Genomic DNA, 27,764 nt, shown 5'->3' with positions numbered 1-27,764 from the left:
CGATTCTGACGGGTGTCTTCTTTAAAACAATAAACGGCTTTTAATTTTATAATACTTATAATTTTAAAAAATATTATTATTCAGAATATTTTTTATTATTTCATTGCTATTTAAATAATGTTTTTGTATTATAAACAGATTCAATAAATTCATTTTTGAAGGTATGAATTGGAGAAAAGAATCGATTTAATTTATATCGAAATGCCGAGTTTAATGGTGGCTGTGTAACAGTGTCGTAAACTCGGAAGTTGGTTAAAGGAGCCTTTCGTCATGGCGACTGGATTCTTGGCTTTGGACACAATTTTCGGTAATTTACAAACTTATTTTTTATGTAAAACACCCGTCCGAGAAGAATTTCAAGTTCCGAAGAGGAACAGTGCAGGTTTCGATAACCAGGCCGAGAATCGAACTTTATCAGAACGACTTCTTTACTTGTGTTTTTCTATCGTCGTGTAAACTAATTTTTTGTTCTTACAACTAGAGCTTATTCTAACTCAGGGACCGGTTTACAAATAAATAAACAATAAAAAAAAAGTTCACCGTCATGCTAGCTGGTTTATATTATTTTCTTTTCATTAAGAGTATTTATTTCATTCAGATCATTGGATGTAAATGATAAGATTAAGATAAGGCTAAAGATGCTTACATATAAGGGAAAAAAAGCTTCCCAAATAAACTAATAAATAGTTGGAACTTTATTCTTCATTTAATACATTGACTTCGATTCAATTATGTCTTCGATACTATTATCGGTTCTGGCTTCAATATAATATTGGCCTCTGTACTATTTAGTTTGTTATCTGTAATATCGATATTTATAATAAATTTATTTATAGATAGTTTCATCGATGTTTTAATCGATACTATTATTGATATTTGCGGCGTTATCGATGTTTGCATTTTTATTCTGTTGACGTCTTGACGATATTGGCATGTACTAAAATCAACGTTTGTATTGTATTTAATGCCATGGCATCTTTGGCTAATTCGCTATGTTCATAAGACCACAAAAAATAAAAATAAAAAAATAAATAAATAAAAAATAAGAACAATAAATAAAGACTATGGTAAACATAAATTTACTAAAGTACGATTGGAGTTCCTTTCTCTATCGTGAATTCTGCAACTTTAAATCTCTAAACCGAAGAGTACGGTGTTTAATTTCGTTTTCTGGAGTCGTTTTAATAATGAAACACCAAAGAAGCACATCATAGTAATTCTTAACATTATTTATGTTAAACGTTTATCTTTATTGACTTAATTTTAAAAGAGTTCTCACACTTTCAGATGCTGTTGGTTTACAAGGGTGACGAGGAAAATGAAAAAGACTTACATAATCACCAAAGTCGTTAAAAAGAAGCATGACTCGTCCCGACCTGATCTCAGGTAGTATTCAATTTAAATAAATAGAGCATCTCATGAAAATTGATGAAATATCAAATTTTCAGGTCATTCAAAAGTTGTATGATAAAAGAGTGTCCCAACTCGACATTGGACAATTCGAAGACTTTCATACCATTTCCAAATTGTCAAGACGCATTTGAAAGATGGTCCCCCTTTATCAAAACCCCTAACCTAGGTATCTATTCGAAAATATTCATCTGCTCGGATCACTTCAAGGTATTAGAAATCGACTGTACTCATGTTAATAATTTATTTATATATTTAAAAAAATTAAAGGTTGAGGTGAGGAAATGCGTTATGTCGATGCTGAAGGAAATCAAGGAGGGTGCATTGCCTATCATTTCTGGCAGGTAGAATTCTATGTTCATTTTAAATATTACCCTTGATAGTTTTTTTCAATGTCGATTTTATTGTATTTCAGCATAATCGATCCTGATCCATGGGTTAAGATAGACTCGGTCCGGTCTTGCAATCCAGCTGAAATAGACGAACCAGGAAAATCCTCCCTTCATGACGATGTCGATATGACAATCGTCAAACAGGAACAGGATGTCCAAGAAACGGCCATAGATCCTCCTGACCAACAGCGTAAATGATTTGCCCAGTTATTTGGTTTCAGGGTTTAAATATTTTATATTAATAATACCTACTACATTATCCTTTGAAGGGTTGCCTTTATCCCCAACATACACTTTCCTTGCTGGTGTACTTTAGGTGTTCTGGCCACCGTACTGTACCAAGGAGCTGACCTCCCATCCCATCCTCAAATCACCACTCTAATCTTTGCAGACGATATAGCTATCCTTTCTGTTAACTCTGTTCTAGTCAATTCCATTAAAACCCTTCAGGAACACCACACACTCTGGACTCATGGTGGGAAAAAAATCCAGAAAAATCATCTCTAATAATCTTCATTCCCCGCAAAAAGATCCCCCCTCCAGTCTACTTCAGTCAAGTATCCCTCCTAACTGTGTAGAAGCTACGGTATCTAGGACTATATATTGACAAATGTCTGACATGGAATCTTAACACACACAACCTCAAACAACAAGAAGTTAAGAAACAATGTTTTACAATTTCTTGATAAACCTTCTAACTTACCTCTCTTCACAAAAGGCTGCTTAATAACACGACTGTGAAGCCAGTATGGACATACAGACTGAAAGTATGTTTTTCACCGAAACAATCCAATATTCCCATTTCTCATAAAGACCTAAATATTTCTGTTGTACAAAATGTAATCCACTCCTGCTATCACCAATTGCATATAAACCTCCCTACCACCATAAATCATCAAATACAAAAATTCTCATCCTGAGTATTCCCTCCAACCCTTCTCATTGATTAAAAAGGCCACGGGATATTTTTCCAGTGATAGTGGAACTAACCTCAGTTAAGTAGAGAACACCTAGGACCCATAGTAGTACTGCTAATGAGTAGTTTCTCCACTCTTATCTATTTAAATTTGTTATATTTTTAATTGACTGTTACTTGCTACCAAACTGAAGCTAGTTTTAATATATTGTAGAAAAATAAATGACCTACGAATATTCATTTATAGTTTTCTTTATGTAAATTAGTATTATTATGTTGTATCAATATGATGGTTTAAAATTTTTTAGCGGAATCTTCTCTTCTGAACGAGAAGGATGATGGAGTCAAAAGCAGCACTGAGGCATCAGTTTCTCAGCCTGTCGGATTCCGCCTCAAAGTCAAAGACCTGCGAAGTCTTCAAGAGTCGCCACAGAAAGGTAGTTTAATTTAAAAAAAATTCTACTGTAATGTGTTAACTATTTTGCTCTAGTTTTAGATTCCACAGATTCCACTTCTTTTAATGAAGAGCCAGGGGTAGAAAAAGTCCTCAAAAAGAGAAGGAGGTGTGCCGGTAAAATCGTCATTAATCAGGGTGCGTGCATTCTTAATTTTTTTTTCTAAACAGTGTACAAATTATGAGAAATTATGGCCCTGATGGATATGAGTATGTTAAGGAAGATAAGTAGAGAGATTAAGATGTTTAATGATTTTGGGACTGATTTTAAGATGCTAAAATGTGTTCTCCTGCTTATATGCTTGTGTTGTTACGTGACCCCTCCCAGCCTGATTTATTTTACATTATGCATTAAAAATCAAAGTGTTCACTTTGAATACATATAAAAAGTAAAGTAAAAAATATTGCTTAGGGCACTTGGCAGTCAAGAGACAAAAATCTGAAAGACAAAGGGCAGTTGGTGGGAAGGGTAGAGGGTTGGGTGAGGCAGTGGTAAAAGGTAGACGAAAGTAGTACATTCCTAATGAAATGTAGACATTGTAGCGAAATGGTTTCCATATAAATGATTGCGTGCAATTTCGTAAAAGTTTGAGAGAGAGGTCAGATTGTGAACCGAAAGGGAAGAAAAGAGTGGTTCACCGATGATGAAGCAGGAAAGGAAAGTGTTGATTACGAAGGTGTCTGCTACATATTGGCTATGACCTAAGCTCAATAGTTTCAGTAAGTGTCCAGCTAGTGCTCTTAAAATTAAAATAAATAAAAGAATTTGTCACAATGCCTGCGGAGCGTATAAGCCTGAATGAGACAATAGTCCGAAAAAATTAAGAAATGCCCCAAAACCAATATTTATTGCCCATGGCCAAGTACACCCTTATCTAAACTGACAATCCATACAATTGAGAGATGTACTCAATTCATTAAAACATATAAATTGATAGCATTGTTATTGTTGTTTTTTCTTCAATAGGATTTATTTTTTATTTATTGTTTAATTTCAGCCTCTGAACCAGTATGTGTAAGTAAAAATGTTACGCGGCTGAGAAACGTCAATCATGGTAAGTTAATTGCATTAAAAGAAGAAACAAGTTTTTAAGCTATTTTATTCCACTAGTCAAAAAGAAAAAACGAAAAAAGGTCTTGTGGGTGTACAAAGATGATATGGATGAACTGGGTTACGATGACATTCCAACCAAACGAGGTTTATTTCCGCTTGAAAGTTTCCTTTAAAATTTTATGTTTCATTTTTTCTTTTTTAATTTACAGGGAAAACACGTAAAAGAAACAGAAGAAAGAAAAAACAGGTCTCGAATGAAGTCAACATGCGTAAAATAGAAACGATGGCGTCAGGTTTGTATTATTTGTTTTAACGAAATATTTTGTTATTGTGACATTAGCCCAACGAACATTCCTTTTTCAGAAAGATACGCTGATAATATCACGAGTTATATGAGAAAGAACATTCACGGTGTTGTTCCGTGCCGAACTGAAGACAAAAGTGAGCCGATTTCTGGTTTTACAACTTGATTATTTTATCTTTTTTGGAATTTTTTTTTCAGTTTTCTCTTGGCTCTCGACTGGCCGCAGGGGAAAAAGGAGGCTTAAAAAGCCAACAAGACCTGTCTGCAAACCGAAAACAAGCGTAATTGAACAATTGTGTAAAAACGAAAATCATACATCGAGTCATGATGTAATTTTGGATGAAGCCTGTAATGATGAACTGGAAGGCTCGGAAGAGCTGATTAACTATGAAAAATCAATAAACTTGATTCCTTCTGGCAGTGTTTTAACTTCCACCGAAGACAGCGGTAAAGTGATATTATTTAACATAATTTTTAAAAATGCAATAACTAAATATATTCTTTGCAGATATGCACCAAGTCATTTTAGTCGAAAAGGACGGCCAGTGGAACTTCTTCGATGAAAACAAAGATGAATTTAACACTTTTTACGATGGTAAGTGAGAAAAATATACATTAACCTTCATGTGGGCGCGACTTTTTTTTTTCACTCGTGGGAGCAAATTTACCGCCAACTCGTTTTCGCATGTTTTCATCCAATATCTTACCCTGATTCTGTGAAATGGGGCTTATTTTGATATAAGATCTAACACACTCTAACATTGCAAAAATTTATTCAAAATGACAAATTGAGAAAATAATGAATTACAAGAAATACAAGATCAACAGACAATATCAGTCTTTTGAGGTAAATGTAGAGAGAAAAAAAAAATATATATATGAAAAAATGAAACCTGTGAAATACATTACTCATTATTGTCAGTTCCTTATGAGAGGAAATTAAATTTACACATGCAGGTAGGTATATTTAGAAGGTACCTAACCTAACACGAATCAGCTAAACTGAAAGAGATAAAGTGAGGGATTACAAATAATAATGAAGATAACAAAATAATCTTACCTGTAAGAAAAAAATTGATAATAAGGGTTGGTAAGAAACCATTGATAATAGCACATAATTATGATTCATTAGATAATAATAAAGAATGCAATGCACTGAAAAATGTCAATGTATAATCTCTAATACTCGTACATAAAATAAACCTACAATTACACAAAATATGTAATACATTTCACTGGGATGGTTTAGAAAAGAATGAAACTTTACCGGATGCTAGGTGGTAAACTACTGAGTACAAAGTTTGACTGGTGTGACTCGCCAATCCGGAAGATGACTACTTTGAAATTTAGTTTCATATGTTGTAAGTTGAGAATACAATCTCCACATGGCCCCCTGCCCACTTGTAGAGCAAAGTTGCTAACTAGGTAGACTACCGTCTATGCGCCCACATGAAGATTAAAGAAAAAAGTCGTGTTATTGATTGGTTGTTTTTTTTTAGACACAGAAGATGAGCACAACTATGCTATTAGGAGCAACGTACGACCATCAGAAACCAATACGTCTTTAGACAACGGTGAGTGAATTTAATGTAGCAATGTAGTGCATGTGTTTAAAGAGGAACATGACAGCTAAAGATAATTAGGGCCAGTGTGCAATTCACTGTTTAAACAAAATCAGCCATTGTTATAGCATTGCTAATCTCTCGTGGATCCGTCAATGTAGAAATAGGTTAAAAAAAAAAAACAAAAAAAACACAAAAAACAAATAAAAGAATTAAAAAAAGAACTGGTAAAAACTAACAATTTATTGAAAATAGAGAATAAAATTAAATCCTTTGCCAATAATATACAATTGGAAAAACTTAACTAAGATAAAAATGAGATTGAGCTAACTAGCTTAACTAGCTCCAGTATCAATTCTAATTTAACAACAAAAAATAATAAAATAATTTGTCTCCAGTATAATACTTACACGTATAAAACAAACCACGAAAAAAAAAAACTTTTTGTGGAAGGCAAATATTGATGGCTCTTTTTATTCTTTATTTGGTTCTTTTTATTCTTCCTTTTTCCTTTTTTTAATCTTCGGCTTGCGTTCAAATTGCCCCTTTTGAAAGTATGATCCTATCTGGCCGTCTCTTTTTCTTCTCTCTTCGATCCTTTTGTTACTCCTACTGGCTGGCAGTATTTTCAAAATTATTGTCATATTGTTTAAACTGACATTCCTGTAAAACAATGAATTGTGTTTGTTGTACAATACGTTGTAAAGTTTAGGTGTGTTAGGAAGAGTATAAATTGTTAGGAAAGCTTAATATCTCCTCCTTCTATTAGACTGATCGCAATCTCTACACTCCCTGAATTTATTTTATTGAAACCATTGAAAATAATTTTCAATAGATTTTTCCAGTGTGACGCTCCAGAAATCCTCCAGCATCAGAATTGCATCGAGGACTGAAGTAGTATATCGGTTATGTTGGGGGGGGGAGTAGGTGAATATATTTTAGATTTGATACTCGATGCAATGGATGATGTCAATAATTGGTCAAATTTTTCATTTTCTGAGTTTCTTGTCCCATGGATTTGAACACTTAGAGAAAATATTGCTCGACATGCACACTTTCCTATTGTTTTAGTAATGAACGGGTAATGTTTTTACATTCTTGATGCAACCAGGGGGGTTGGGATTTTCTGATCACAAGAACATTTTGCCTATCAGATCCTGTCATATTTGTACCTACAAGTCTGATCTTTGTGGCTTTCTACCATTGTTTGAATCGATATTTTATCAAGTGTCAAACAAAAACATAGTCCTGTCAGCATTAAAAATGTCATTGCCCTCAAAATTTTGGTAAAGTGTGTGCCAAACGTTTTGCGACTAATTTTGAGTAATCCCAAAACCTCACAGCTTCCATGCTCATTTTCCCAAAAACAATATTGTCATGTTCAAAAAGCATGTGATTGATAAGAGAATTTTTGTGGCTTATTAAAAAGCTTAGCAAAATCACGGTCTTTCCCTTCCAGTGTCAGTCCGATGACGGGAATGTTTCAACTGTGTTGGATCTTTAATCACTTCAATAATGCATCTTCAATGTTCTTTTATTGGTTTGACTTAATTTTTTTATTCAAAGTCATCTTTGGCAAATTTTTCCTTAGTTTGAGAGTGAGACTTCCAGAATGTAGCGACTGACTAATTTTCAATTTGCACTACATGACTTGTAGAGAAATAGCAATTTCTCAGCAACTGAAAAACCTGCCGTTTTCACATTTTGATTGTTAAAGCTTATCAAAAGGTTATAGCAAAGCAAACCTGAAGGACTGACGGCTGCAAAGAACTCCCAAGGAGAACAGTGATGAATCTATTGGTTTGCTCGATTGCTTGTTGTTTTGTTTGATTGTGACATTCTGTTACTGACTGGTTAGTATTTTCCAAAATTCAGACTAATCTCCACTGAGTATATATACTTATAGGGTGTTTTAGTCAGTTCGTATAGTGAGTAAAGGAGCAAAAATTATAAAGGCCATGGGTTTCAGTTGACAAAAGGACCTGTCTATATATGTCTTTGCAGAACCAAATAGCGCTTGGAAACCTTTGAGCCAAAGAGGATTTTTGATCAGTAGCAATAAAACAAATCTGAGGTCAGGCGCGTCAGCATAGGTACATATAGTCTGGAGAAGATACTAGTCATCAAACATTTAGAGTGACTTGTCTTGCATTTTCTTTGTAGTTCATATAGAATAATCTAACTTGCAGAACCGTTACTTCCAGACTAATTAACACAGGATACCATAAAAAACTAAACTCCACTTGCAACTTACTTATATTATAGAGAAGTGGATAGGCTCAACTCAGTACGTGTGTTTATCTGATCTCATTCCTATATTGAAGATTTAAAAAAAAAAAATTGCGACATTTTGGCGATCTTGTGCCATTTTCAAAAAATATTTTATTTCTTAACATTGCAAATGCATAGAAATGATAAGGGGTGAATTTGTTTATTAACTTCTTTAAAAGATAGTTCTTTATTTTTTGTTTTCAACAGTCCAGATTTTGATCATTAAACACGGTCAGGCACATTAGAGGATCTAAAAGAGTCCTCCAATTCATTAATTCTTTACATATAGTAGAAATTTTATGTTTTAAATAAAAAAAGATGGTCATTTAAACTTTTTGGATTTAAAACTGCATAACTAACCTATTGATTTTTTTTTTTTTTCTGATGGCATTTCAACTACAAGGTTATATGAACCCTCAGGGTGCCGGTGTTTTGAAAGAAAAAAAGGCCCAATTGTATGTATGTCAGGCTTGAATGTAGGGTTATTGGATTTTCGAACCTGGGACCTTTACTTTACAGTGATGAGCACTGTGTCCATGCCTAATCTGTTGTGGCCAACACTTTGATCAGCTGATTCTTCTCACCTGTGGACTGTAAAAGTTGCCAGATTCATTTGGCTCATAGACCATACATAGAAATGCACATTAACACTTACCATGATATCAGCAAATTCTTCTTACCTAAGGATCCAAAAAGTTGCTGGATACATTTGGCTCTTAGCTAATTATAACAAAGAATTAAAAACAATTTAAACCTTGGCTAAAAACAATGGATATGAAGAAATTTTTATCGATAGGTTACTAGTAAAAAGAATTTTAAAAAATTAACTTTAAAAGAAGCATTAATCGGTCTCAGTCACCCCACTAAAAATAAATCTTTAGGTTTTCTTTGCTTACATTACATTGGGGAACTATTATAAAAAGTTGGTAAAATTCTTAAACAAGAAGGCTTTAGAGCTGCTTTTAGAGGTGGGTGTTCACTTAGAAACATCCTCTCACAAAACCTAAAGATAAGGTTCACATCTTGTCAAAAAGCGGGGTTTATCTACATAATTGCAATCTTTTTAAAAGATAGTTCTTTCTCCCAATTTGTTGTTTTCAAATGATCCACATTTCGAGCATTAAGCTGCTGGTTGCATATAATACATGTAAAGTTGTGGATACAAATAAAAGAAGTAAAAAAAAAAAAAAAAAAATTTCATTTCTACATATACGTAAATATAAATTCTTTCGTCCTCTGCTTGCTCGGATTTCGTATTCAGTTTGCATTTTGCTAGCCAATTTAGTGTCAACTATGCTTTCCCGATCTACCATGGTTCCACGAATACTGCAGATTATGAAGATGCTTGACGCCGTTAACAGTAAGTGTTAATAATTTTTAATCTATTTTATTTTGTAATTGTGGTACATCTTTTTATTCTTACTACATTTTGACACACACCACGGGTTTGCTGAATTTAAAAAAAAAATTTATTTCTACGTTCCTTTATAAAGATACATACAATTTTACATTTTTAATTTCTGTAAGGACTGTTTAAATATGACATTTTAAGAATTAAGTCTTTAAGAATTCATAATTAATTAATTAATTAGCTTTAATTAGAATTAACTATTAATTCACTTCCTTTTTCAAATAATCTGTCCATTTATTAGTTAAAAAGTTAAATTTTAAATGTTAAAATTAATTAAATTAAAAAATTTAATATTAAATTTAATTCAGTTAAAATTAAAAAATGTTTACATGAATGGCACAAAAGTTGCCGAAAGAAAAAATAAATAAAAAGATGTATCTTCAAATCTGGCTTAATGAAAGCAACATGGTTTAAAAGAAGAAAGGGGGAAAAAAGTTTTTATATTTTATTAAAAAAAAGTAAAATTTTTAAAAATTTATTTTGTGGTTAAAATAATTGTAAAAAACAGTGGCTTTAAAGATGTTTTATTTTATTAATTTTTGAGTTAAAGTTATTTGGAGTTTTAGATTTTCAGGCCTTAGATAGACAGATTTTTTTGTTAATGTTCCTTTCTACATATACATGCAATTTTATATTTTTAATTTCTTTAAGAACTATTTAAATAAAACATTTTAAGAGTTGTCTTTTAAAAATTCATAATTAATTGATTAGCAATGAATAAATCATAATAACCAATAATTTACTATTAATTCACTTCATTTTTCAAATAGTCTATCCATTCACTAGTTAAAAAGTTAAATTTTTAATAAAAGATTAAAGCTTAATTAATTTAAAAGAAGAAAAGATTAAGACTTTACTGATTTTGCCAATTGTATCTGATTATACATCACATTGTAATAATTAAGAAATAAAATAAGAAATAAAAAATGTTTACATGAATGTGACTCAAAAGTTGCCAAAACGTCGCAAGAAATTAAAAAAAAATGTATCTTTCAATCTGGCTTAATAAAAACAATGTGGTTTAAAAGAATAAAGGGTAAACAAAATTGATGTATTTTTATTGCTTGGTAAAAACACTGGCTTTAACTTCTTTTTATTTTGTTAATTTTTGAGCTAGAGTTATTTAGAGTTAAAGAGCCCTAAATAAGCAAATTTTGCAAAGGTGGTTATTTCTTGTCCACTAATTCATTTTTTTAAAATCATCAAACTGAGTCCACACTGTCCAAGACTGGGTCTGTTTTTTGACATAAGACGGATTTGTGCTCCACATTCTGGTGGATGCGTGTTTCTGCCATTACTCTTCAAGGCTCAGTGTGATGTTAAAAAAAAAAAAATCATTTAAATCAATTCTTTTTTCTTTTCGCATCTTTTTACAAAAATTGAAACTGTCCACTTTAACTTAAATTTTTGTCCGCCGAAATCTTAATTTGCTTGTGAACTTCCACCTTGTTATATCATAAATATAATATAACATAATATATAACAGCATGTTTCACTTTTAAATTAATAAACAAAATGATTATGGTTTCAATGTAACGTAAATTTATGTTATGGTTTTGTATTGTACTCTTTGACACTCAACTATGGCTTAAAAAGTGTGTAAATAGTTTTTGATTCGCACAAAAAATTAATGTCAAATGTATTTGGCTCATATTTTTTACTAGTGGACCAAATTTTAACGAGAACAACCACACAAGCATCATCGCTTTCATGGTATCTCTGAAACTAGTTTAGGTGCAGACAAAATACTCTAATTTATCAGTAAAACAGTCGTACAATTTGCCATGAGTAGAGCCCTGATTTATTTGCAATTGCAAATTCTGTTTGCTAACACTTGCAACCATCTGAATCATACCTCTGTCCCTTGGTTTAAATTATATTCAGCATATTTTTGCATATTTGAAGAATATTGCGTAAATTTGTGTATTCAAAGAGATTATAAATTTGAAATATTTTTGTTTATTGAAAAAATAAAAATAAATTAGGAGGAAAAAACAAGAGCATAAAATTTGATTTGGATTTCAGTTAACTTGTCTGGAACAAAAGAAATATAAACAATCTGACACAATGGAATGCTCATGAATTAATCGGCATCATTTTTGAGGCTCCTATTTCCAAATCTTCTAGATGCAGTTTTTGCCTTTCCTGAAAAATGACTTTTTCTAAAGCTGTCGAGTTGTGAAAATATATCCCTCATTTGAATTTCAAAAATAGTCAGTTCAAGTACTCTTTTATTAGATTATCCAACAACGCAAATCTTCTTTGTTGGAATATTGGAGAATATGATAACAATATCCTTACAAGTGATTAAAACACTTAATAAGAACATAAAACAACCAACTGTCAAACATAAATGTGAATTTTTATTAAAATTTCAAATTTATTTATTTTTTAACTTTTTAAAATGTATAAAATGTTTATTTATATTTTATTTCATTATATTATTCTTTATTGTTATATTTAATTATTTTAATAATAAATAAATAAAGCTATTTATATTGTGACGTGATCAAACAAAAAGTATGACTTAAAAATTCATTACTTGTACATACTGATTTTTTAAAACATTTTTCTCCCCTGCCAAAAGAAATGTTTGTCATCAATAATAACAAAATGCATCTTAGAGATGTTAATTTTGCCAATGTAAGATCCCCCTTGTAAATTTAAAGCATGTCTGCCAAGTAAATAATATTAATATGACAATGAATATATTTATCTATCTAAAAAAAAGTTCCTATGCTCCCACACCTCTGCTGACGAAAAGTCTTTTTGAGGTACAAATGTTCATTGAACGATAAATGCCATAGTTTTACAGAAATTAACTTTGAAATGTAATTCATATCATGTACTTAATCAGTATTAATTATTTATTTTGTACATTTTAATCAATTTCTTTTGAACATACATAATTTTTCTTTGTATTTCCTTTCAAAATGAATATGTACTAGATCAAAAAGACAATATATGCTTAGGTTAAAAAAAGTTCATTGTTGTTCATTGTGTCTCTGACATTCATGCTGCGTATTTTAATATTTTTATTGCCAATTATAACGCATATTTGAGGGTTTTTATTGCATATAAATCATCTATTGCCATGAGTGTACATAGGCTTTATTCCAAAAGGCAAAACATTAAGAATTTTCCATACCCCCATGTATGTAGAAGTGAGGCTCTATAAACTAGTTTTGTGAATAAAAACAGCTAAACATTTTCCCCCCTTTTTTGGAGGGGGGCAAGAGAACTTGATATTGATATATTTCATTTGTGCCTGCACAGAAAAAGATGAAAAATCGCCTCATGATGATTCGGGTCTTAAAGCCAACAGCGAGGTAAATCAGGATGACAGCGCCAGTGATGATAGTCTTAGTGAGAGAAGTCTTTCAGATTTTGATGATGTATGTAAATATATCTGAATATATCCGTACGTTGTATAAAAATTATGCCTGAACTACCATATTTTTACTTGCAGGTTTTTCTTGAATCAAAACCTATCCTGATGACCAATAGTTCAAATGTAATGTCTACAAACATCAAAAAAGAAGACTTCATCGGTTCATCCGTTATGCTAACAAACAGTAAAAATAAATCAAAGCGAGTAAGAGAAAAAGACCATTGCTATTATTGTGAAAATTTAGTGCTAAATTTTGCGCGACATCTTCAAAGAAAGCACCAAACTGAGACTGAAGTTGTGAAAATTTTTTCGCTTCCAGCAAACAGCAAGGAGCGGAAAGAATTGATTACGTCTTTACGCAAAAAAGGTAATTTTTATCAATATCGTGAAGCGGCGAAACCTATGCGGAAAGTGAAAAATACGACTGAATACTTACCGTGTACCAATTGTATGGGAATGTACTCACGGAAATTTTTATGGAAACACAAAAAAATATGCTCGGAAAATTCCTTAAATCGAAATATTCAAAGTATGTCCCAAACCTTTTTATGCACTTTAGATAACATAGACGAAGAGTTAAAAATGTCTGTTTTTCCAACAATGAGGCCAGATCAAATATCACTGATTGCTAAGAAGGATTATTTAATTTGTTTATTTGGTGCAAGATATATGAAAAATCACAGAGAAAAACATTTCATAAATGTTGCTAGTCGAAAAATGAGAGAATTAGCTAGACTTTTAATTGAAATGAAAGAAAGACAGCCAGATATACCTAATCTGTTTGAGGCACTCCAACCTCAATATTATGATACAATTGTTGAATCGGTGAAGCAAATAGCATTATTTGACAGTGGCCGTCAGATTTACAAATCACCAACTTATGCAATTAATATAGCTGGCAGTTTAAAGCAGTGTTGTGACATCGCTATTCAAGAAGTTATGAAAAACAAAAACAGATTTTCCAATGAAGAAGTAAAGACTCGCATGACTACTCTAATTCAGCTATTTGAAAGTAATTGGAGATTTGATGTAAGCCATAATGCAGCAAATACGCTTAATATTAACAAATGTAATAAGGTAACCATTGTTCCCTTAGCACAAGATATTAAAGTTTTCAAAAACTTTTTATCGCACAAGGCCAAAGTGTCTGTAGAACAGTTGGTTAAATCAAATGCTGACAAAAAAGCATATACAGATTTGTTATATACAATTTACTGTCGTATAATCCTTCTGAACAGGAGGAGACCAGGAGAGCTACAGCAGATGCCTATTCACGTATATGATGCTTTCAGTGGAGATAACTCTTCGTATGAAAACTTTAACCAGGCCCTTACAAGCATAGAGAAAATTCTCTTAAATCAATTTAAATGTATTGTTGTGAGAGGTAAATATGGCTGTGGCGTCCCGGTGTTTATTAGCCCTGAAGTACAAAATGATATTCAGCTACTTATAAAGTTTAGAAATAAGTGTGTTCCAGAAGGAAACATTTATTTGTTTGGCCTACCAGATTGCTATACCCCTATTGTGTGTTTTAATGTCCTGAAAAAAATGGCAAAAGAAGCCGGCGTATCTAACCCGAAAGCTATTTCATCCGCGAAATTACGAAAACACCTTGCCACATTATCACAGCTTTTCGATTTAAAAGAAGCAGAGATAGAAAAGTTGGCTTCATTTATGGGTCACGCATTAGAAGTTCAGAAAAATTCATACATGCTTCAAGACGACGTTCACCAGACTGCTAAAATGTCAAAACTTCTACTGTTGATGGAAAATGGACAGACCGAAGCGTATAAAGGAAAGAATCTCGAGCAGATAAATATAAATCTTGATGAAATCATTGAAGATGAGAGTGATGATGAAAATGAAATAATGACCAATTTTGAAACTAGATTTCACGAACAAGAACGTTGTTCACATGAGCAAAGAAAAACAGTCCCAGAAAAAACCGCCGCTGGCAAAATGAAAAAAAGAGTTTTAGTTCCATGGACAACGGAACAAAAGCAACTTGTTAAACAATTTTTCAAGAGTCATATAAAAACAAAAACAGCTCCAAAAAAAAGAGAATGCGAAAAATTAATTAGCCTCCATCCCACTATATTTTCGAATAAAAATTGGTTAAAAATGAAAGTATATGTACAAAATGAATACACTAAAAAATAAGTTTGTAAGTGATCCATTTATATAGTTTGTTTTTTACTTTGTTATTTTTTATTTATTTATAAAATACATACAAATATGTTTAAAATACATAATATAATTTTGTTTAATATATGCTTCATAGACAATATAATTCATATCCTTAGGCAGGTATTACCTTGGTTGTTGCTTGTTAGTACAATAAATTTTTTTATAAGAACTTGTACTATTTATTACCAAATTTAAAAAAAGTAAGGAAGAAATAAAATAATAAAAATAAAATACTTTTAACTTTTTTAATGGCATCTAGCACCACAGCCAAGCCTCAAGTATGTAATTGTTGACTAATTTTGGGGCAGGAATCGAGCCGCAACTTATCCGAGAGTCTGCTGTGCTAACCACTCTGGTACATCAGTAAATTGAATACTGAGCCTCTTTGGCACAAAAGTGAATGAATCCAAAATGAAGCTTTCTGCCATCATTTACCTTTAACTAATTAGTTTGAACCAATAGTTTAGTAGGTAGCAGACACCCTTTGGCTTAATTTTTGCCCCATTACTCACACGCCGGAAATTATCACCTTTTTAAATAACTGGACAGAGACTGGGCAGTTTGAATTTTTGGGAGTTCTTTGCAGCAGTCAGTTCTGCGAGTTGGACTTTTGTTTTTGTTATATAATTAAAATCACCCGACGTTCTCGCTGGAGGTCCAACTCGTATATTTTCACTGGAAGAAGGAAGAAAATCTTTATTTGCGGTATAAACTTCTCAGTTAGTAAGGAAATTACAAACTGCTTGAACGTCTGATCACCATTCAGCCCTAGCTCAGAGAAATTCTCTGCTCGGCCTGCAATATGCCTCTTTTTATTTATTTATATTTTTTTTTCAACAATTATTAATATCACACTCAAGTGAAAAAATAGATGATAATTTATTTAATGATTTTTTAAATTGCCCCCATGACAGAGTGCAGCGAGACAGACACTGATAAAGAGCCGGAAGATCAAATAGGCACGGAATGTCCAGTTGATTTAAACTCGTCCAACAAAGGTGAGTAAAAAATTAATTAAACCATTAATTATTTCTTTGATATGTTGATTATTTCTTTACATATATATTTTCCATCTTAAAATTAATGTAAATTTAGAATAGTCAAAGAGAGTGAGAGAGAGTTATGAATGCCTATCACTCTGGTTTCCACAGGGTTTCAATTTGCATTTAATCTGGCCTTTTACCTAACTACATTATAGTGTTTATAGTTTAATTACCAATACTTTCAATTGAATTTATTTTTCATTGAGGAATTTCTTTAAAAAAATTATCTTCTTAAAAAAAACTTTTTTTTTGGTACGTATCTTTAAGTTTGTACATTTTGATTGTGCATGTACATAAAAATTTAAAGCATCAGACTCTGGTTCCTGTATTTTTTTTCTCTTTGGTTTCCTACAGTCCATTCTGTGCTTAAAAAAATAAACGTTCTTAAATTTCTGACAGCGATATTATAGAAACGAATGCAACAGAAAAATCCGATTTCAGTAAGTATGCTACAAAATTATCTCTGCCGTTACAATTTGTGTGTTTTGATTCAGTTATTGGAACTACTACCGTCATTTAACTGTCGTTTGTTAATAGGTACGACAAAACTAGACGGCTTTGACATCTTGGGTACGGAGGAAATCGTAGAGGTAGGAAGTTAATTTTTTTTTCTAAATTCATCAAATCTCAAGATTGACACAAAAATAATCCCATATTAAAGAACGTTGCCTGTGTGAAATAGCTAGAGTGTGAGATTATATGAAAAATATAATGAATTTAACTCAGAAATATGACTTGTGAGTAAATAAAAGTGTGCAAAGTAAAAGAGTGCTAGTGCGAGTACGAATATTTTAATTAGAAAGTGAAAGGTTCGAAGTTAATACGAGTTAGTACAAAAATGTGACTTATTTATTAAGGAGTGTCCAAGAGTAATATGGTGGGAATTAAGGTTAGGGTTAAAAGGAGTCGGTCTCTTAGGTCAGTCGCAAATTGAGCCCAGTCCATGGACAGCACTCGCCCTGTGGGTTCCTCTGTGAAATACAGTTCAAATAATTCAGTAATTAATAAAATAGTAATGATTAATAAAAAAGTTAATTTTTTTAATAATAACAATTTACAATCAAAGCACCCTTGAAATTCCAAAATTCAATCAGTTTAAAGCAACAAACTAGGTGATATTTAGAAAATAAATTTCAAATAATACTGTAATATTTTTTAGTATAAGATTATAAGTATAATATTAATAACAAACTTTTTTTTAATTTGGTATAATTAATAATAATAATAATAAGTTTATTGCACACAAGAAGAAAATAAAAAAATTACATATAATTCAGACAAGAAAATAAACTTAATACAGCAAGGTAACCGTATGACGGATGGTATAATTAATATATACAACCATTTTTGAACAAAATAATTATTACATGGTTAACTTTATGTACAACACTTATTTTCTTTGTTATATTTTTATTTTTGTACTGCACAAGAATTTATACAGTTTATTGTGTGAGGAAAGCAGAATTTCATAGTTTATATCTTCTCCTAAGATGCTACTTCTTTCTTCTTTGTATCTTTTGCATCTCATTATGATGTGCTGAAGATCTTCCACGGAACCACACNTTTGGAACTGGTATGGCTAATGTGAGTCCAGACTCCGATGCTTTTTTTGCTAATTTGTCGGCTACTTTATTACCTTTTATCCCACTTGCGCTTGTATCCACACTATTGAAACTTACAGACCATCCGACTATTTCTTGGATACCCTGTAATTTTGTTTTTTATTTTATTATTTTTTTAAATTATATTTTTTATAGTTTTTTTTTATTCCTGTGCTAGTTATTTTGTCAGTTTCTGTGATTTTTTAATGAGTGTTGTTGCAGTCCTCGAGTTTATATTGGTACTTCATTGCTCTTACTCTCAATTACAAATTTATTTTACGCGATAATTTTTTCAGGTCAGAAAGGGAGAAGAGTGTAATTACTTGCCAGAAATAACAATTTCAGCCGATCGCATGCTGGAATTTGATGGTGTGGTTACTTGTCCAGCGCTCAAAGACAAGGTGGCCAAGCGAGATGGGGTTTCAGAGCCTTTTACAAAATCCAAGGTAAAGTAGATCTGCTAAGCTGTGTTTCTTATGGTTGAACGGTGTTGATTTTTTAGGAAATCGATTCAGGAGATGAGTCAAGCGTCAACGATACAAATTATTCATCAGAAACTGATGATCCAGACGAACAATGTCATAAAGAGTGTGAGGTGAAATTTGTTTGAAAATTTTAACTTTATTTTGGATTATTACATTTTTTTTTCTAGTAGATTTTGTCTAGCGATGAATCTTTCAGTGACCATCTCATTTATCGCTTAAATAAGAAGCTATCGTTGGGGAATGCTGCAGGTGGCTCTGGACTTGTAAATAAGCCGACATTTTCTTCAAGTGAGCAACGGACAAAGCCGATGGACTTTTGTATTTATTGTGAGAGTTTTGTCTCTAATTTTTCTCAGCACATCTTTCAAAACCACAAGTATGAAATCGATGTGCAGGAGATTCTCTCTAAGGCGAAGGAAAGTAAGGCTCGTAGCCGTTTAATGGCAGTGTTGAGAAATAGAGGGAACGTTTTTGTAGATAACATTGAGAAATGTGTGAAACCAATAAAAATACCGTCGAATGACGACGCCAATGAAAACCTGCCTTGTAATGTATGCCTTAAGTTATATTCGAAGAAGGAAATCTGGTGGCATAAAAAGCAGTGCGGGTTGGGTAGTGACGGTTCGCACCGAGCCGACATGCAGAATTCGTGGCTGGCCCACTTCGAGCTAGACGTCCAGCTCAAGGAGACTGTCTTCCCCAGGATGAGGCAGGACGAAATATCTCTCGTGGCACAAAGCGACAAGCTCATCTGCGCATTCGGCACTCGCTTCATGCAGTTCTACCAGGAGAAAAAGTATGCAAACGCTGTGAGCGTGACATCGCAGAAGATGCGCGAGCTTGCCAAACTGTTAATCCAGGTAAGAAGGCAAAACCCTTCGGTCGGCAGTCTTTTATCAGCTCTTCAACCACAACATTATGTGTCCATTGTCGAAGCTGCAAAACACATCACCAGACACGACTTCAAGCAAACTGTTTTAAGACCTGTGACTTTTGCATTGAACCTAACCACCTCTTTAAAACAGTGTTGCGAGCTGGCAATTGCTTTAATCAAGGAAAAGGGAGTAATGCACAACCCATGTATGGCCGAGCAGGAGCTTAATCTAAAAACGATGATGCGACTAATCAGTTCCAACTGGAGGTATGATGTGGCTGATTGTCGACTTGTCGGATCAAATACGATTAAAATGCTTCAGGAAACGGTGGCCAGTGCGATGGCAAAACATACACTCGAACAGAATCTTACCTCGTACCAGATGTGTTCGAAGAAAGTCAAGCGCATCCTCGTCCGTTGGACTAATGAGCAGAAAAAAGTTGTCATCGCTTTTTTCAAACATCACATCAAGAACAGGATAGCACCCAAAAAGATAGAGTGTGAAAGGGTCCGTGAACTCCACCCGGAACTTAACAACAAATCCTGGCGTAAAATTAAAGTTTTCATCCAAAACCAATTCAATAAGAAGTTAAATTTAAGTTAAACCCTTGTAATATAAACACAAAATTTTTTGTTTATTTATTATTGTAAAAAAAAGAAAAGAAATTAAATATTGTTATTTTTTCACAGTGTTTTGTATCTGACCACCAATAATTATGATAACTGCTGCACATTCGGTAAAAAAAACATATACTGAATTTTTACAAAACTTAAGTTTTAATGGTACATTTACTATGCTGTTGGCCGTGTGTGTGTCTCGTAGAAATGATGTGTTAAATTTATGATTTTGACGAGTCAGTTTGGAGGTTGGGATATTTTCTACCATAGCAGATTGAAATTTATTTACGGAGGCCAGAGTGATAGCAGAACCATTACTCTCTTACTACCTCTCTCAGTTTTCCTTCTTTTAAACTTTAATATGCTCAATTTTTCATTCTCTCCTATTTTTTTTACATACTTTTTCATTCTATCTGACCCTCATTGTACTCTCTTTAAGTCACAGCTTCTCATCATTTAGCAATCTTTTTTTCCCTTCGTCGTAATATTAAAATAGTTATGAAAATTTTAGATGATTCACAAGTCGGTAGTAAATGCCAAAGTTTCGACGAGCACAATTATTTCAAAACTTGTAAGTATTTTTTTAAATGTATTTTGTTATTAAGCCTTCTTTTTATTAAGGATTTGTAATTGTTTTGCTTTTGTCACCTCGAAGGGCAAAACAAAGGAACGAAGATGAAGTTCTGCTCCACGTGCAACTCAATTCTTCGTCACAATAAATGCTACAAATGGTTCAAACATTTGTCTTGCAGTCAGTTCTCCTTCGAGTGTTCTAACTGTACACTGCGAACAGATTCTGCGGACTTTTTAGTCACGCATATGATAGTCCATCACGGCTTAGAAGTTTTCAATATGGTAGAATGAGAATTTTTTTTTTAATGGATTTTTTCTTAAACCGTTTTGTCTTTTAGCGTGTTGTCACGAAAATGAAGAACGGCAAAAAGTATGTGCACAGAGGGATAAACGAGGTCGTAGAAGGCGCCGATCCGAAGTTCGCCGTCAAGAAACACAACGTCAATTTAGCCTTCTTAATGGACAAGCTCAGATACGGTGCAACAATCAGCCGAGAATGTACAGGAGACCGGAACATTGCGGGGCATCTGTACCACTTGAAAAACATGCTCTTTGTGTCAGTACTTAGCATAATTACGAGATAAATTTAAAATGGACTTTTTTTTTAATTTAAATTTTTTTGTAGGTTGTCTGAATATTCGATAAGGAGGATTGCTTTTGAGTACATATCCAGATATCATCCATTCGAGATTGTGAAATGTGTCGATTCCGTGCGTATGGTTGATATAGTGTGGTATAGGAATTTCATTCGCAAGTATCCAGCGGTCTTGGAGGGCAATGCGCCAATGTTCAGCTCCTTGAAGCACGAGACGGATGTGTTTTTTGACAGGTTTATCGAACTCTGCCGCAAGCTTTCCCTGAGCCGCAACTCGGTTTATACAGTCGACTTCACGACAGTCTTTGTGTCCGATGAATTGCCGACTGTTAGTACCGGCCGTCAAAGAAGCGTACAGACAAACGTAGAGAAGGTGAGCCTTCTCTGCGGAGTGAGAGGAGACGGGGCTTTCACGACAACACTCATCACCTCTTCTTTCCCCCTGTCTTCCGATTCGTCTGAAGTCGTTATCGACAGCGGACCCACTGACGGGAAAATCGATTCGGGCTCGTTTGCCATGTTCATCCATTCTTTCTTAAGGAAGGTCAAACCGATGGAAAGGGTGCTCCTTTTAGTCGACGGGAGCAAATATTACACTCAGTCGTTTGAAATTTATGAAAATCTCATGGCAAAAGGCGTCACCATCCTCTCCATCCCCGGCAACCTCCTCAGTCTTAATCCCTTAAGGAATTGTATATTTCCGGCAATTGTGTCGAGGATGCAGGCTGTGATAAATAAACGAATCAAGAAATTCGGGAAAGCGAACGTTTCTGATTTTGTTAGCGTGTTCGAAGAGGCATGCAAAACTAACGGACAAGAGAAGGATCTTTCGTCATTGGTGGTCCAAGCGTATGCGGCATTTGGCATCATACCGTTTAACAAGCAGGGCACTTTGAACAAGCTAATGTCAAAACGATCCAAATCGGATAGAGGCTATCTCCTCAATTTTCGCCCCATCAAGGAGAAAATATCAGATTTGGTATTGAACTGCATTGTCCCAATAAACTCCCCACCTGAAGGATTAAAACGGAAAAGGACAAATACTAGAAGGTTTAACATTTTGAAACGCCAATCGAAAGTCGTGAAGAAAAGTTTACAGAAAAAATTAGAGAATCCTGTAGGCAAAGGAGTGAGACGGGACGTACAAAAAGATGCTCGGACGGACAGGCGAAAAAATAATAAATCGGCACCTGTCAGTAAACAGACAAACACGACCGTTATTGATGAACCCTGCCAGGAAGACCTCTTAGAGGACGCTCCCAAAGTCAAAGAGGAAATCAGTGATGATGTCGTCGGTGAATTGATGGACATAATTGTAAAAGAAGATTCAAAGCAGCCGAAGGCCGGTCGACGGTCGGTAGACCCGAGGAAAGGCAAGAAGAAATGCCTCATCTGCAAGAAGATGCACGCGACCGAGTCCAAAATGTTTGTGTGCGATTCGTGCAGAGTCTGAACTTGAAAGAATGGAGAAAACTAAACCGTGGTGGAATTAAAAAGTGAGTCTAAAAACATTAAGATTGACAGTATGAATTAAAAATTTATTACTGTAATTAAAAGATGTGAGTGAAAAAAGAAATTTAAAATAAAATAGTTCAAGAACTCCTGTCAGTTAAAGAGGAAAAAACATTTGTCAATTGAGTTTGAGGGAGAGAGAGGACAACTATTAAAAGAGGAATTTGAGCAAAAGTTAAAGAGTAAGAAAGAAAATTGGACTAAGAAAAGCTAAACTGTTAAAGAGACTAAAGAAGGCAGATTTGAGAGAACCGCTAAATTTTTGTTTTACCATTTTCATTTTATAAAAAGTACAGTTTTTTAATTTTCACGAAAAAAGTGGGCATACAGCAAATGTAAATTATTTTTGTTTATATTGTTTTATTTGTAAATAATTATAATATTGTATTGTAAATTGTAAATGTTTTATATGTAAACTGTACATAAACATAAGGTAGACTTTCACAAATATACAGTTTTTTTGTATTATGTAAAAATGTACAATGTTTTAATCTTTTAACCACCCACGATATCACTGCTGTGATTCCAACCTAATTGGCGGATAGGTAAGGTTTTTATTTATCATTATTATTTGAAAAGAACACATAGAATTTACAAAATAGAACACTTTTTTATATATATAATATGTAATATATATATTTTTTTCCAGAATAAAGCATTTTTTTAAAATTAATGTACACTAGTTCACAGCCTTGGAGATTTTCATGATGTAAAACCGCCGTAATTTTGTTTGGTACGAGGAAAATATTCACAAATTTTTAGTCATAAAGTTCATTCGGGGCCCTCTTTTGGGACCGGGGTCGTTGTCACTTGACTTTGTTCAATGGGAGGACGACGCCTTGCTCTGTGACAGATGTGTCGAGGCTGTTTCTAAAAATGAAAGTATATTTTTATTTATACATATATAAAATATTAAATTGTTTATGTTAAATACCTCATAGAACGTCGAGTCATTGAGTAGAGTTCAACACTTCCACGGCCGGTGTAGTGGTTGAGACCAGTGGACAGCGTCCTCCTGTGGTCCTGCGACAGTGACAGTTTGCAGGAACGCCTGAACGAAAGGAAGCCGTGCCTCGCCGGTGTGAGGAAAGGCGCAGTCGACAGCGTATACAGGATTGGGTTCACTGCGGCATTCAACGGCAGGATGAAGACAGCAACCCAAGCGAACACCTGGCACAAAGTCGTAATTTTCTTTTCCAATATACTTGACTTTTGAAATTTACCTGAGTCGGTACGGTGAATCCCGCCAGGGAGACGACTCCTAATATTATAATCGGAACCTGGAAAAATTTAAAATTGTTTAAATTATTGAACGTTTTATTACAATTTTTTTTTTATACCCAACAAGCAGCATCTGTCGCTACGAGGAGGGTCATGCGCCACGCCATGGCAGACTCAGAGGTGCAATAGGCCGTCCTTTCTTTGTGCACCGCGTGCTGAGTTGTCCTTGCGACCAAGAACATCCACAAATAGCCAACAGCTATCACAGTAAACGACACCAAGTTTAAAACTAAACAAACGAAGCAAAATATGAAACAAACACATACAAAAAAAAAAAAAACAAAAAAAAACAAAACAACAACACTCACATAGAAAGACAAAAACAGAGTATTCCCAACCGTNCGAAGCAAAATATGAAACAAACACATACAAAAAAAAAAAAAACAAAAAAAAACAAAACAACAAAACAACAACACTCACATAGAAAGACAAAAACAGAGTATTCCCAACCGTTGGGCTTATCCGGCGTAATATGCAAGGCCAGGCAAACGCCAGACCTGCCATAGAAATTTCTAAACAAACAAACAAATAAATTAAAAAAAAAAATTCCCCCCTTTAACATCTAAAATAAAACTTTACTTGAAATAATCGATGTGCAATAAAGGTATTGCTGATAAGCAGGCTGCTATGACCCAACCGAATGCCATCAGCATACGTGTCCTCTTCATCTCAAGGCGCCTCACCCTAAATGGGAATATAATTACGAGAAACCGATCCAGGGTGATGACTAAAAAAGAAAACAAAACAATCAATGATGACATTTGAACTGGTCAGAGCAAAGACAGTGAGGTAGAAGACTTGAAACAGGTAAGGGCAAGAGCTAGAGAAGAAGCTACATTATAAAGGGTGTGAAGGTGTTAAATAGTAAGAAAGACTGAAAGTTAAATAATGACCACGAGGGTTAAAAAGGTGAAAGCCTTATAAGAACTGCTTTAAAGAGTGAGAAAGTACAAGGAATCGAGGCAAGATAGCCCAGAACGTAAAAAAAGTGAAATACTGAGAGTTAAGCTAAAGCTTAAGAATGGTTGAGTGTTAAAGAGCGTTAAGCATAAAAGAAGAAATAGTGAGACTTAAATTTAAAAAAAGCCGAGAGTTAAAATTTGCATTTAAAGAGTATGAAAGGCTGATTGTTAAAGAGTAAGAAGGGTTGATAATTGCAGAGTAAGACTGATAGTTAAGGTGTAAGATGGACCTTTAAAGAGTAAGCAAGGCTCTTAATGAATGAGTAATTTTGCACGTTAATGTATAACATAGGCTGGTTGTTAAAGATTTTGGCTGATAGTTAAAGAGTGATTTTACAAGTTAAAGATTAAAGGAGGCTGACAGTTAACCAGCAAGCAAGACTGATGGTAAAAGAGTAAGAAGGCTGTTAAAGAGAATAATTACTGCGAGGTCTATGAGTGAGTTTGGATGTTAGAGAGCGAGTAAGGCTGATAGTTAAAGAGTGATTTTATGTGATAAAGAGTAAGAAAAGCCCATAGTTGAAGAGTAACAAAGGTGATGATTATGTGAGTTTGATAGTTAAAGGATAAAAAAGACTGATAGTAAAGGAGTGATTTTTTGATAATTGAAAAATAAGGCTGATAATTAAAGAATAATGAAGGCTAATATTTAATGAATAGGAAAGTCTGATAGCCAAAGAATAAAATAAAAGGCTGATAGTTTAAGAGTAGGTGTGCGTGTAAAAAAAGGAAGTAAGATATGCTGATAGTTAAAGAGTTAGTTTGCGCATTAAAGAATAAGTAAGGATATTAGTTAAAGAGTACGAAAAGCTGATAGTTAAAGAGTAAATTTACATGTTGAATAGAAGCCAAGGCTGATAGTTAAAGAACGAATAAAAGTTGTTACGTAAATAATGATTTTGTGTGTTAAAGAGAAGAATTACTACCAGTTTGAAGAGTCAGTTTGCGTGTTAAAGAGTAAGTAAGGTTGATAGCTAAATATGAAAAGTTGATAGTAAAATAGTGAGTTTGCGTGTTAAAAAGTAAGGTAGGCTGATAGTTAAACAGTTAGTTTGCGCATTAAAGAGTAAGTGAGGATGATAGTGAAAGAGTACGAAAAGCTGATAGTTAAAGAGTGAATTTACACGTTGAATAGAAGTAAGGCTGATAGTTAAAAAAAAAAACAAGTAAAAGCTGTTATTTAAATGACGATTTTGAGGTTGATAGTTAAAGAGTGGGTTTGCGTGTTAAAAAGTATGGTAGGCTGATAGTTGAAGAGTGAGCTTGCGTGTTAAAAGTAAGGTAGGCTGATAGTTAAACAGTTTGCGCATTAAAGAGTAAGTGAGGATGATAGTAAAAGAGTACGAAAGGCTGATAGTTAAAGAGTGAATTTACACGTTGAATAGAAGTAAGGCTGATAGTTAAAAAAACAAGAAAAAGCTGTTAGTTAAATGACGATTTTGAGGCTGATAGTTGAAGAGTGAGTTTGCGAGTTAAAGAACAAGTAAGGATGATAGTTAAAGAGTAAGTAAGGTTAATAGTTAAAGTGTACGGAAAGCTGATAATTAAAGCGTGAATAAGGCTGATAGTTGAAGAGTGAGTTTGCGAGTTAAAGAACAAGTAAGGATGGTAGTTAAAGAGTGTGAAAGGGGAAATTGTAACTGACTTGAAATTAGACGAACCGGTCAGCGTGAAGACGGAGAGCTCGCTGGAAAAGGTGGATATGAACCCGGCAAAAGAGCAAAGGGGCGAAGACCTCCAAGTCGAATCGTGTATGATGTAAACACCCCTGTAATGCCAATCGACGAGGGCTATGAGCAAAAGGTACGACCCCATCAAAAGGTCGCCCAGGGCCAGATTCGTTATGAGGAACGAATGTACCTGAAATGACAAAAAGCTTTCGATTTAAACTATAAAATGTACAATATAATTAGAACAAACAATAGTAATACTAAAAAAAAGCGCTAATCTCTTGAGCGAGGAAGGCAAAAGATAATTTCATGAGAATATACAACTAATAGGTTAATGGGTTATATTTTTTAATATTAATATGAAAGAACAATTGAAAAGATTTACACCTGGACCTAACTAAGGTGACCTGCAGACGCATCGCTACAATTAAACTATTTTCAATAAATCTACAATCTACAGATAAAAAAAAATATATATACCAAAGCTGCTAAATCACAAAATACTAAAGTCCATGGACAAGTCATGATCACAATTGTGAGCTAAACGAATTGGATTTATAATTTATCAATTAAATTTTATTACCAATTTGTGTTCATGATATTTAAGATACTTATTTCTTATTTACTTTGAATCGTGAATGGAATGCAAAAAAATCTTTAGTACGGGCACGCTTATGTTTAGCCGCTAGTATTCTTTCAAATAAGTCCAATAGTGTCATAGCTTTTGTATCGTGCAAGGGGACTTAATCTATCAAGCAACGTCTTTTTTTTTTACTTTCTACAGAGATCTAGTCCTTTACAAAATGGTCACCTTAGGCAGTGTTTTATTTTTGCTTTCATGCTATGATTTCGATAAAATATAAAAACATAAAGAGCCTTTGTTAACGTTCAAAACCGGAAATGGAAGAATCAAAACTAATCGAAAAAAAGGGAAATTAGCATAAAATTAAAATAATTTAATTAAAGGTCTGTTTTTTGTGTGATTAATGAAAATGGGAATGGGATAAAAGTAAAGTAAAATAAGTGAAATAGACATGCTTTCTTTTTGATCCCAAAGATTTTTTCTTTTACATTTGGGTCGGAGACTCCCGTTTGAGGCTTTCTAACTGGAAACGAATCGAATAGCTTCTTCTCAATGAACGGTTTTCTGCCCCTGGTTGGCCATTTGAATTTGGCATTCTGAAAAGCAACATTCGGT

General features: G+C 33.5%; 2 protein-coding genes across 9 annotated transcripts in view; one reads left to right on the top strand and one right to left on the bottom strand.

The window, feature by feature from the left end:
* The first annotated feature begins 206 nt into the window (after positions 1 to 206).
* LOC106662998 lies at positions 207 to 23,228 on the top strand. Of its 5 annotated transcripts, none has more exons than XM_024228257.1 (19): positions 211 to 307; positions 1,288 to 1,386; positions 1,449 to 1,620; positions 1,681 to 1,754; positions 1,826 to 1,992; positions 3,027 to 3,155; positions 3,209 to 3,310; positions 4,171 to 4,227; positions 4,284 to 4,370; positions 4,436 to 4,519; positions 4,590 to 4,667; positions 4,729 to 4,977; positions 5,039 to 5,125; positions 6,030 to 6,104; positions 16,267 to 16,350; positions 16,933 to 16,985; positions 18,293 to 18,442; positions 18,499 to 18,591; positions 18,652 to 19,970. In XM_024228257.1, exons 2-19 carry the CDS (start codon positions 1,319 to 1,321, stop codon positions 19,957 to 19,959), a joined length of 3,117 nt encoding a protein of 1,038 aa, XP_024084025.1. In that variant the 5' UTR covers positions 211 to 307; positions 1,288 to 1,318; the 3' UTR covers positions 19,960 to 19,970. The 5 variants fall into 5 exon arrangements, with proteins under 5 accessions (XP_024084023.1, XP_024084021.1, XP_024084025.1 ...); XM_024228256.1 differs by lacking the exons at positions 16,933 to 16,985; positions 18,293 to 18,442; positions 18,499 to 18,591; positions 18,652 to 19,970 and adding exons at positions 20,485 to 20,544; positions 20,629 to 20,828; positions 20,885 to 21,102; positions 21,172 to 23,228 and having other exon boundaries at positions 214 to 307; XM_024228255.1 differs by lacking the exons at positions 16,267 to 16,350; positions 16,933 to 16,985; positions 18,293 to 18,442; positions 18,499 to 18,591; positions 18,652 to 19,970 and adding exons at positions 13,051 to 13,169; positions 13,244 to 15,340 and having other exon boundaries at positions 207 to 307; positions 3,215 to 3,310.
* A 40-nt stretch (positions 23,229 to 23,268) lies between these two features.
* Positions 23,269 to 27,764, bottom strand: part of LOC106662933 (G-protein coupled receptor GRL101-like) — a 180,730-nt gene continuing 176,234 nt past the window's right edge. For 3 of the 4 annotated variants that reach the window (XM_024228259.1, XM_024228258.1, XM_024228260.1), the window contains exons 23-30: positions 27,638 to 27,745; positions 26,558 to 26,756; positions 24,514 to 24,661; positions 24,355 to 24,446; positions 23,994 to 24,163; positions 23,877 to 23,933; positions 23,588 to 23,823; positions 23,269 to 23,523 (exon numbers count right to left, since the gene is read on the bottom strand). In XM_024228259.1, coding sequence (XP_024084027.1) covers positions 23,460 to 23,523; positions 23,588 to 23,823; positions 23,877 to 23,933; positions 23,994 to 24,163; positions 24,355 to 24,446; positions 24,514 to 24,661; positions 26,558 to 26,756; positions 27,638 to 27,745 — 1,074 coding nt within the window. In that variant the 3' untranslated portion in view covers positions 23,269 to 23,459. The remainder of the gene's footprint in view (positions 23,524 to 23,587; positions 23,824 to 23,876; positions 23,934 to 23,993; positions 24,164 to 24,354; positions 24,447 to 24,513; positions 24,662 to 26,557; positions 26,757 to 27,637; positions 27,746 to 27,764) is intronic. The other variant, XM_024228261.1, reaches the window with a different exon arrangement.

This window comes from Cimex lectularius, unplaced genomic scaffold, assembly GCF_000648675.2.
Source record: "Cimex lectularius strain Harlan isolate CLEC.00 unplaced genomic scaffold, Clec_2.1 scaffold265, whole genome shotgun sequence".
NCBI lineage: Eukaryota > Metazoa > Arthropoda > Insecta > Hemiptera > Cimicidae > Cimex > Cimex lectularius.
Note: the sequence above shows the minus strand (reverse complement) of the source record. Positions and strands in the feature narration are given on the sequence as shown.

Excerpts from the sequence above, each read along its gene's own strand:
- LOC106662998 (XM_024228253.1), top strand. The coding sequence starts at position 1,319 with ATGAAAAAGACTTACATAATCACCAAAGTCGTTAAAAAGAAGCATGAC. Across the intron at positions 1,387-1,448 it reads TCGTCCCGACCTGATCTCAG|GTCATTCAAAAGTTGTATGA; the intron begins GTAGTATTCAAT and ends TCAAATTTTCAG. Across the intron at positions 4,668-4,728 it reads GTGCCGAACTGAAGACAAAA|TTTTCTCTTGGCTCTCGACT; the intron begins GTGAGCCGATTT and ends TTTTTTTTTCAG.